Source organism: Diabrotica virgifera, chromosome 9, assembly GCF_917563875.1.
Source record: "Diabrotica virgifera virgifera chromosome 9, PGI_DIABVI_V3a".
In the NCBI taxonomy this organism is placed as follows: Eukaryota; Metazoa; Arthropoda; class Insecta; order Coleoptera; family Chrysomelidae; genus Diabrotica; species Diabrotica virgifera.
Window position 1 is genome coordinate 155,095,765 of NC_065451.1, and position 12,137 is coordinate 155,107,901.

General features: G+C 31.9%; 1 protein-coding gene across 1 annotated transcript in view; it reads left to right on the forward strand.

Moving 5' to 3' along the window:
* The window catches only part of LOC126892268 (catalase-like), a 290,237-nt gene extending 281,756 nt beyond the window's left edge, over window positions 1-8,481 (forward strand). The window contains exons 6-7 of the mRNA XM_050661781.1: window positions 7,578-7,664; window positions 7,741-8,481. Of these exons, the coding sequence (XP_050517738.1) occupies window positions 7,578-7,605 (28 nt within the window). The 3' untranslated portion in view covers window positions 7,606-7,664; window positions 7,741-8,481. The remainder of the gene's footprint in view (window positions 1-7,577; window positions 7,665-7,740) is intronic.
* The last annotated feature ends 3,656 nt before the right edge of the window (window positions 8,482-12,137 follow it).

A 12,137-nucleotide genomic window follows, 5' to 3' on the forward strand; every position in this document is an offset into this window, starting at 1 on the left:
TCCAAAAAGTTTGAAACCAAGGAAGGATTACGACAAGGAGACCCACTATCAACAATGGCATTCAATCTAACATTGGAAGGAATAATCAGGAAAAGCAGAATAAACATGCAAGAAACGATATTTAAAAACGGCCACCAATGCATAGCATTTGCAGATGATCTGACGCTATTAGCAACAAGCAAAAAAGAACTACAAAAGTTAATGAAAAACATAATAACAGAAGCCAAAAAATTCGGACTTAAAATAAATGAAGAAAAGACAAAATATATGATAATGGGAGAGATCCAAAAAGAAAAAGAGGATAACATCATAGTACAAATAGATGGAGAAAAAACATACTCGTTTAAAAGAGCCAAAGAAATTATTTACCTGGGAGCCAAAATAGATGAAAATGGTCATGAAGAAGGGGAGATAAAGGCAAGAATAGCTAAAGGAAATAAAAAATATGGAGCATTACGCACATTATTGAAATCCAAATACGTATCAAGAAAAACAAAAATAAGAATTTATAAGACTGTTATCAGACCTACAGTAACATACGCAAGCGAAACATGGGTGCTCAAAAAGTCAGAAACAGACCTGTTAGAAAGATGGGAGAGAAAAATGCAAAGAGCAATATATGGAGGTGTGAAAATAGAAGGTCAGTGGAGAAGAAGAACCAATAAAGAATTGGAAGAACTATATCAAGAGCCAACGATTACGACGACGATCAAAGCACAGAGAATACGATACTTGGGGCACATAGAGAGAATGGGAAGTAAACGAATGCCAAAAATGGTACTTTCACGAAGACCAATACAAAAGAGGAGGAAAGGCAGGCCAAGGAAAAGATGGAAGGACAGTGTATATGAAGACTTGAAGAAAAGTAACATTGAGAGATGGAAAGAACTAGCATTGGACAGAAGGAGATGGAGAGAGGTTGTGAAGGAGTGTATAAAAAGACTGAAGTGTATTTAAATAAAATTTATAAGTTATGTAAGTTATATTAAGTTATTTACTATATTATTTATGTAATCAGAAATGTAAACATTTTAGCCCTAGACCTACAAGGCCTGTTGCGCTTAATAAATATTAGAAAAAGAAAGAATGGTTAGGGAAACGAGTCAACATTACATTTAAATAAAAAAATATAAAAAAAATTTTTTTAGGAAACGCTTTTATTTAGTTACGAGTGACTAAAATTTAAAATATTATAAAAAAAATCAACTAAAAAGCAAAAAATAAAAAAAATTCAAACACATTCGTCAAAGAAAAGCGTGGGGCGAAAACCGTTTATTCGATGAAAATGCGCCCCACGCTTTTCTTTAACGAACGTGTTTGAATTTTTTTTATTTTTTGCTTTTAGTTGATTTTTTTATAATATTTTTAATTTTAGTCACTCGTAACTAAATAAAAGCGTTTCCTAAAAAAAATTTTTTTATATTTTTTTATTTTTTACTTTTTAGTCTAAAGGCCGCGTCCCACCATCAAATAATTTGATCAAACTGGTTTGAGCAAACTGAAAGTGACAGTTAGTGACGTCACATCCTGAGTGTTCATTGTGGATAATAATGAAAAATTTTAATTTTAAATAAAGTACAAACAAGTTAGACAACTCAACACAAAAAATTTGATCAAACTAGACTGATAGTGAGAGCACAGATTTTTAGAATTTCAAAAAACTGCAATTGTGACGTCACTTTGACGTACTTCCCGAGTTTGCTCAAACTGTTTGATCAAATTATTTGATGGTGAGATGCGGCCTTAACAGTTTTCAAACATTAAAATATATCATGTTTATTAAAATATATGTATAAAACATAACATGATTAACAAACTTAACATAAAAATTTAATCTCTATTGTTTATTTATGAAGCATAATGTAAACAATTAACGTAAAAAGCGAAATTATGTATAGTTCATATAACTAGCTACAATCTCTAAAACTTTCAAGTTTCTTCATTGTAAAAAACAAGGGAATTTAAGCATTTTCCATTAAAATCGTGTTTTTTATTTAAACAATTTTTTATTTAAACACAAAAATTTTTTTTATTGACTATTCGTGTAGTGTTCCTGCGAATGCATATGTCTGCAAATTTTCATTCATTTTCATTGAAGAAAAGGCAGTCAAATTAACGTCTAAATATTTGACACAAACGATTGAACTAGAGAAAAGTGTTTAATAATAAATTACATACATTCTTCTTTTTTGCCAAATAATTTAATTAAAAAATTATTTTTGGGTACCCTGTACAACTAATTATATAAATTTTTATATTACTGAATAAAGAATTGAAATGACCTTTCAAATGAGCTATCGCATATCCCCTATTCTAATTTAAAAAATCATCGATTACGTCATCGCGCCCAGATGGATGACGTCACTAGTATGACATATATGCTAAAATATCGTAATTTAAAAATAAAAATCGACCTCTTTCGGGATTTTTCCTTAAAGTCGCCTTTTTACGAAAAAACGAATTTATTCCTTTCATTTGCATCGTACTGTATAAACAAATATGTATGAGTGTTCAAAATTTAAAACTTTATTGTTTATTTATGACGCATAACGTAAACAATTAACGTAAAAATTGAAATTATGTATAGGTGATCTCATTAGCTACAATCCGTAAAAGTTTCAAGTTTCTGCATTGTAAAAAACAAGTGAATTTAGGCCTTTTTCCATTAAAATCGTTTTTTTTTTATTTAAACAATTAATAAACATAAACAAAAATTTTTTGTTGTCTATTCGTGTATTGTTCCCGCGAGTGCATATGTCTGCAAATTTTCATTCATTTGCATGGAAGAAAAGGTAGTCAAATTAACATCCAAAGATTTGACGCAATCTATTGAACTAAATAAAAGCGTTTAACAATCTTAAGATAACATGCTAAGAATTTATTTTGTATACAAAAATATTTTATTATATTATTATTCACAAGTTTATTTTCATATTTTCTACACCCACTACTGCAAATTGGTGTAACTTACAAACAAGGTTGGGGTACAAGTGTACCCCAGGTAGCATTCCAGGGTTCAAGTCGCCTTTTTACGAAATAACGAATTTATTCCTTTCACTTGCATCGTACTGTATAAACAAATATATGAGTGTTCAAAATTTAAAACTTTATTGTTTATTTATGACGCATAACGTAAACAATTAACGTAAAAAGTGAAATTATGTATAGGTTATATCATTAGCTACCATCCGTAAAAGTTTCAAGAGAATTTAGGCATTCTTCCATTAAAATCGTTTTTTTTTTATTTAAACAATTAATAAACATAAACAAAAATTTTTTGTTATCTATTCGTGTATTGTCACCGCGAATGCATATGTCTGCAAATTTTCATTCATTTGCATGGAAGAAAAGGTAGTCAAATTAACATCCAAAGATTTGACGCAATCTATTGAACTAAATAAAAGCGTTTAAAAAACAAAAGCTTTTTTATTGAATTATTTACGTGTGGATTTTTATTGAAAGTGTTACGGACCGCGTAAAAACAATGCACACCACCGCGTACTAGTGCGAATTTTTAATAACGCACTAAAATTGTTAATAGATGGCACCGCACACACAGACACGGATCTTGTCCAAAGACGTGTTTTTTCTCTAACCAGAAAAAGGAGAGATTTCGCAAAGCCTCTACAACCTTCATCTAGCTGCTGAGAAAATCCTAATGGGCCATATATTATTGGTACATGTGATGAGTGGTTGTGATACTACTTCTGCATTGTTTAATCAGGGGAAACTGAAATTTCTTTCCGCACAAGGACACTGACTGGCAACCAACCATGGAGGCTTCCAAAGACCCAAATGCATATCAAATGAGATTGCCACAGCAGAAAACATCCAGCCTGTAATTTCCATATTGGATATATCCTCTCGCAGTTGATCTTCCCATCTTATTTTCGGTCTTCCTCTAGGTCTGTTTATTACTGGCGTCCAATTTGTTATCTGCCTAATTAGTTCATCCACTCCTCTTCTTTGGATATGGCCAAACCATTTTAGTCTTTGTGCTTTAATGAATCTCACTATGTCTTCTCCTTCCATTAGATTTCTTATTTCGTGATTCATCAGAATTCGCATTTCTCCTTGATCTGTTTTAATTGGACCATGTATTCTCCTCATAATTTTTCTTTCTATTATTCTCAGTTTTTCTTCATCTTTTTTCGTAAGGCACATTGCTTCTGCTACATAGGAGATGACTGGTCTAATTGCCGCTCTATATATCTTTGTTTTTGTTTTCTTGCTCAGGTTTTTATCTTTAAGTAGCTTGTGGTATTTCCAGAATGCCCTATTTCCGGCTTTAATTCTTTCATTTATCTCAATGCTTCTTCTGTTTTGACCATCTACTATCACTCCTAAGTATTTAAAGCAGTCAACCCTGTGGAATACATTATCACTTATTCTTATTTCTTTTATTCTATTTATTTGGTCTTGATTTCTCGTACTTATTAAGTATTTTGTTTTTTTCTGGTTAATTATTAACCGCCTGATTTTTGCCTCTCTTGTCAATGTTAGCAATGCATCTTCTAGGCTTCTCTTGTCGCGGGCCCAAACTCAATATTCCGGCTTATTTCATATAAATGTAAAAAGGTCTGCCAACGCAATTGTGGATGCAGGAAGACAGACCTCAATTGTTCCCAATTTACACTTCATGCGAAGGACTGTGTGACAACGTTGATCCCCTGAAGACAACTCTGACATACACGTAGAAGAGACTGAAGGAACAGATAGAGGGATTGAAGAAAAAGATCTTTTGTGTAAAAGGTATATTTATTTAAATCCCAATAAGGGGCTACATTAAAAAACAGAACGTTTTCGCTCTAAAGAGAGCATCATCAGTGTTCTAAGCAAGCTCTACCTACATGCTAAGCCACCAAAAATACATGGGTGGAAACCCTTAAAATTCCGACCAAAAGTCTTACATTGGCGTGTTATATATTAAAAACGCTGGACGGAAGGGCCGCCCGAGAACTTTATCGTACCGATCTATTATAGTTATGGTACTAGATACTGGCATTCTATAAAAATAACAAAGTTACTCGTTATTTTGATGTTTTAGAAACACCTTCTGTACTTGAAAGTATTTTATGGTTCTACGCATGATTAATTCCTGCATTTGAGAAAATGTTCGATGCCATATTTCGGGGACACACTATAGATGTGTAGATTATTGCATAAATCAATAGAATATTATAGTCATACCTTCATTTCAAATTAGTTCATTTTTCTGAGAAATTAATAGTTTATAATATTTGAATTTCATTCTATTTCGATTACGCCAGTCAATGCACGAGATTAAGAACAAGATATTATCTCCGAATTCTATCCTACTGCATGGATTTTAATGAAATTTTGGGAGTAGTCCAATCTCCTAATTCAAAGTCTATCCTATGTACTATGGCGCTTTTATCATGGGGGAGGTTTAAAATTTAAAAATTCATTCTATAATTTGATCACATTTTTTACAAGAACCATTCATTTTAAACCCGTTCAACTTTTTGAAAGTATAAATAACACTATATTAAAAGGTATTGCAAAAAAAACAATGCATTTAAATTATGGTGGATAGGGAGTTAAATGTATATACTTTTCATTTTTCCTTAAAGTACATTAGTCATATATTTTTTTGCACCATATCTCGCTTAGTTTGTATGTAACCGACAGTTAACGGTGTTCGTTTTAAAGGCCTTTTCAAACACTACAAAAGGTGTTGGTAGCATTATGCACCCAAAACCTGCCGTTCCTCTGTTATTTCAAGTTGAATACATCAATTTGAGCATGCACCAAAAAACAACCTATTTTCACTTACCATATCTCTTTTTATATAATAAATAGAATATTTACGAAGGAACGAATCTCTTTATTATTTATAATCTAAAAAATATTTTATATAGTGGTTTTAGTTCGATGCATAGTTTTTAAGGTATTCACAAAAAATCCGTCCGAACAGGTGTCATTTTTCAATGAAAATGGCCAATTTTCAACTACGCATAACTCAAAAAGTATTGAGTTCTCAAAAAAAAGTATAGACCAGTTTTTTCTTAGAAATAGGTTCTTTAGCCACTTCCGTGCTTATTTTGACCAACAAATTTTCCACCCCCTTGAAGAAGTGGGAACCGCCCCAAGATAAAAGCGCCATAGTATATAGGGTAGATTTTGTTTCTTGAGCTATTCCCTACTTACTGTGAAAATATCAAGTACATCAATGTAGTAGGATGAAATTCGGAGCCAAATACCGTCATTGACTGCCCTACAATAATGCTCTGCTATGATCGCGTGAGAGAGGACACACATAAGATTATAGCAAAATTTCTATTTACCGTAACTTTTCGAGTTTTTGAGCTACAGCAATAAATTTTATGTCATTGGAAAGGTAATTTTGCATTCTTTCAAAATATGTAAAAATATACAGGGCGTATCTAAAAAAATTAAGATTTTTTATTCATTTCCGGTTCAACCGGAAGCCACATTTTTGATGAAATTTATCGCGATAATAGATAATAAAGTACCATATATGTCTGCAAAATTTCAAAGTTTAGTTGTTATTAAGAAGGAAGTTACGGGCACTCAAATATTTTTTTATAAAAAATTCGTAACTCCCCTCTTATGGGGAGTTAAGAAATCGGACTGTCATTCAATTTACTGATAGGATATCAAAAGTATATCAAAAAATAAAAAATTCCTTGGAGCCATTTTTGAGAAAATCTAGTTCAAATTTATGTCAAATTTTGACCCCTTAAATATAGGCAACCCGTAACTTTTTCTGAAAAACGATAACATCCTTATTATAGCCCCATCTTTAGGCTATATAACGACTTTTTCAAATTAAACTTATCTTAAACACGTTTTTAGATTGGTAGGGAAATGTGTCGAGTGGGCGGTCGGCCATGTTGGCCGCCATTTTGAATTTGGAAATGTCAAATTCCGTATTTTTATTTACCTATCGATGAGCTTACTTTGAGTTGATTTTCATTCATTTCGGTCAAAATTTGCAAAAATGGGCCCTAAATAACCCCCCCATTTCGACCCCCTTTTGAGAAATTTTTTTAAAAGCTTAGTTTCTCGACAAAATTCTCTTAAACTTACTCATACCGAATTTCATCAAAATCGGTCCGGTAGTTTTTGCTGGGCGGTGGCGACATACGTACGTACATACTTCCGACATGGTTTTTTTATTTGCTTTTTAGACTCAGGGGGACTCAAAACGTCGAAAAAAAGTGAAATCTGAAAAAATTTTTTTTGCACGATCCTATAACTTTATCTATTATACTATACTACGTATATAGTACGATAAAGTAAAACTGGCGATGGGTGAAATTTAAACAAGATATACCTCAAAGCATCATATGACTATACCGCGAGCATGTGGGTGGTTTAAATTTATTGGGGTTTAAATAAATATACCTTTTACACAGAAGATCTTTTTCTTCAATTTTTGTAATTAATGGTATACAGCCAGCTACAGGAAATTTTTCCTTATGGATTTTAAGATAGAGGGATGTTGAATCTCACAAGTTATTTTGTAGTTATTTATCTCTCCTTGATCTTTGATCACAAGTCAGTATCTCAACACCTCTCTTATTTTCCAGATCTACGACCCCTAACGCTGACGATTGAGCATCCAGACCCTGAGCCAAGGAACGATGCCATCGAAGAACTTCATCACAATACGGAAGGTATGTTTAATCTCACAATCTATTTTGCAATCCTAATCTCTCCTTTAGAACTGACACTACCTCTTTTATTTTCCAGAACAAGCAGAATATGTACCGGGGCCCATCACCACCTAAGAATCACAGCTAAGACCTTCTAAAAGACAGCGGCTCATATAATTTTGTATTAGAATTTGCAATATTAATAATCTCACACTTGGGTGTGAGATACCCATCGCCACACTTAACTGCATGTAGCTTGCGCAGCTGCATTTCAATGGTAATGCTGCTTTATGTAAATTCAGTCTCAGTCTCTAGTCTGCCAAGGACGGGTGTGTAGTTGCGGTCTCATTTGAGCAATATTTCCAATCACGAGAATTTATTGAATACAGGCTAGGGTATGTAGCACCCATGTGTGAGGTTTGCGATCCGGATCAAGTGTGCGTTCAAGTTAATGACCTAACAACACAACATCCCACAAATTTAGTAAAGAAAACTAGGTGTTATTTCTGCAAAGGCAAAGATGGAAAAGCTAAGCGTGCATGCTCGGCTTGCTATAAAGCATAATGCATGGAGCATAGAGCCACACTGTCTTATGATTGTAGTTACTAAAATGAGTGAAACTGAAATCCTGGCTAAGAATGAATATGAGTTCTATAATCAAAAGATGTTATATTTTAGTTAGAAAGACCATTTTGTTGTTAAATTAAATTAAAATATTTTGAATTATGTTTCCGGTTTTTTAGAAAATGTTTTTTAATTATTTTTAGGTATTTTTAATATTTTGTTCTTTTGTGTTACTACAATTAAGAGAGAGAAAATAAAATTATTGATTTAATTATTCCTATGTATTCAATAGTGATTAGAGAGTCTCTGGAAATCAAAAAATATTTACTTTTTTTTTATTTCTTCACAAAAAATCATTGGGTATCTGACACCCATGTGTGAGGTTTATGTAAAAAAAATAGGTGTGATCTTCCAGGGTTAATAATCACGATATTTTAAATTTTATTTTGTTAGATTCCTACTTTTTGTGATAGGTACTGAATCTGTACAATTTCTGCCTTTGTTTCTTTTTAATTATTTGTACAGAAAATTAGGAGAAATTTTTCAACTGACAGCATTCCATAAAACATAGTTTTGGAATGGAACAAAAAAAGAATGTTTTGCAAAGACCGTTAAAAATTAACAATTTTTAACTCGCACTTTAGACCGAACGGCCGAACGGCTTGTCTGAAAAAAAAACTAAATATAGACAAGGCGAAAACGGCGGGTTCGTTGGAAAAAATATTCCCATGAGATTTTTTTGCATATTCACATTTGTAATACATCCCAGAATAAGGTTCAAGAAGTCGCCCACGAGAAAAGTGGTCCAAATTTTTTTTAACAATTTTTTTTAATCAAATTGCAAAAATTATTATTTTTGGTCTGGACAATTTTTTTTAGGTTTTTTAGACCATTCTGGACAAAAAGGATCTCTTGTAATTTTTCTCTAAAGTTGATGATCTTCGAGTTATAAGAAATTTAAAATTTGAAAAACGCAAAAATGGCTATTTTTAAGACTTAATAACTCGGTTAAAAATTATTATTATGAAAGTCAGAAAGTGACTAAATCAAAGTTTAAAGCCCCCCTACATGATTCTGAAGAAATTTTTGTCATTAATTTATTACTATGCTGTTATTTTAATTATTAACAATAAGCCGTAAGAGCGTATTGACGCGGCTGTAAATGTGAGTGCGAGTAAGATGCTCCATTGGATTGCCGGAATGGCATCTCTCTCGCACTCACCATAGAAGGCCGCCTAATACGTGCTGGCGCTCATTATTATTACTTAAAAATAACAGCTTAGTAATAAAATTATGACAAAAATGTTCAGGATCTTGTAGGGGGGCTTTAAACTTTGATTTAGTCACTTTATGACTTTCATAATAATAACTTTTAACCAATTTATTAAGCCTTGAAAATCGCCATTTTCGTTTTTTTTAATTTTAAATTGTTTATAACTCGAAAATGATCAACTTTAGAGAAAAATTACAAGAGACCTTTTTTATCCAGAATGGTCCAAAAAACCTAACAAAAATTTGTACGGGCCAAAAATATTGATTTTTGCAATTTGGTTAAAAAAAATTGTTAAAAAAAATTGGACCACTTTTCACGTGGGCGACTTCTTGAACCTTATTCTGGGATGTCTCACGATAGTGATTATGCAATAAAATCTCATGGGAATATTTTTTCTAACGAACCCGCCGTTTTCGTCTTGTCTAATAGTGATATTTGTAGAAAATTTTAAGTACATATTTTAATTTCTGTTGATACTGACAGACCATTTACTAAAAGTTGATAGCTTTCGAGATTTAAGCAAAAAAAGCGGGAAAAACAAAAATTCTTCGCTTTTTTCGCGATTTTTTTAATGTTGTGTCACGAAATTTTGTCAGAAAACTTCATATTCGGATTCAGCACCCCAAAATACATGTCTGCATGATTGCACCTACTATCTATGAACCTTGCTTTTCATGGACTCTCGTTTGTTTCGAGTCTCTGTCATATGTTGTATAATCTGTCAGTGACAGTTTAAGGCATCATGGGGCCTTAGGCGGCCATAAGAAGTAGGCCCCTTTATAGCGACCATTTACTTAAAACAAATTTACAGATATTTATGTTTTGAAAGTAGTTACTCGAAAAATATATTACGACAATGAAACAAAGATCATTTTTCTTTTTTTTACTTCTATTACTTTGCTAAAGATTTAAGTAAACTAACTGTATCTGATAAATTTATAGTAGGATCTTTTAATGTTTACTAGCAGCACTTTTCGGTGAAAACTCATCACAACTTTTTTAAGGTGTTAAAAAAGCGTTATTTTTAATAAGTTTCTTTTTAGTAAGTTTATTTTTAGTAAGTTTTTTTAATAAGTTTCTAGTATCAAAATTAAGCAAGTAAAGCTCAAAATAATGTTGATTCTTTTTTTTTGGCAAAAAAATCTTAAAAATCACCCCCTAGTTTCTACTTATATATTATTTACATGATCTGTAAGTTTCACCGGTTCACAGTACTTAGATATATTTTAAAATATTGGCATTTAAAGTAAAACAAATTTTTTGAAATTTTGAAAAAAATGCCTTTTTTTTCAAAATAACTTAAAAATTATTAGTGATACCAAAAATCTTAAAGAGTAAAATAATGTAGGTTTTGCTTTTCTGAATATTTCAGATTTTTGTTTTTTTGGAAGACAAAAATTGGTTAAGATATGACTGTTCAAAATTTGCCTACCCTAGGTAGAGAATTTTTCATTTATTAAAAATTAATAAATGAAAATAGTTTCTATCCTTGTGGGATCGGTACTCACCGGAGGGACCGCAGACGTTCGGACACAATTAGCTTCTCTTTGCAAAAACAATGACGTCGACTTTGCTAAGTAACAAGACATTTACTCAACACACACACTACACATTACACTAGGTACCTGATTGGAAAAATCCACTGTACCATGCCAAGGGCCATTAGTTGTCGAGGCATTAAGCTAACTAAAAAAAAGAGCATACACTCGTGATTAGTGACTTCTTCAAGGCCTTTCTACTACAGCCCTTTTAAATAAGCACTTTATACCGATAAAACTTTCAGAGAATATAAGCAATACATAAGTAAAGTAGCTTGTGAAGCGGTAAGGATTAATTTCATTTGGAATGCTAATTAGGGGGTTATTTTTATCAGTTTTTTTACTCAAAAAGGGATCAATTTTATTTTGAATGTATCTTGATTACTTTTTATGCTAGAAACTTAAAAAAAAACAGAATAATGCTTTTTTAAACATTTAAAAAAGTTATGAAGAGTTTTCCATGAAAAGTGCTTTATTTTTTGATTATTTCACGTTGAAATATTCAATTTGGAATTTGACGAATAAGAACCTACTTTTCATAAGCTACAACTCGGCTTCTACTGGGTCTACAGACGGCACACATACACCATTTTTTCAGTTTTTTAAAAGCTATATTTTTGCTAAGAATATTTTTTTCGATTAAATACTACTTTTTTAGTTATTTGCGAAAAACCGTCTAAAAACGAGTTTTTTTGCTGAAAAATGAACATATTATTATTCACTTGCAAATAACTTGAAATTAATTGACTTGATGAAAAACTATATAGTCCTGTCGCCAGGGGGGGTACAACGGCCTCCTTTATTCAGATGGACTTACCCAAGTTTTTTTCATGTATTTTGACCCGTAGAATACGAATTTTTTGGGTAACAGTTGATCCGGATGTCGATAAGATTGTTATTGACCAAGAACTTGAGGAATTACATAACAGAGGTTTCTCACAAAACAAAACATTTTTTTGTATTCTTTGGGTCATTCTAAGTAAAAAATGTTCTAACAAGTTTTCCCGTAGGATGCTCAGTTTTCGAGATAAACGCGGTTGAACTTTCAAAAAATCGAAAAACTGCAATTTTTAAACCCGAATAACTTTTGACTAAAAAATAAAATAGCAATTCTGCTTA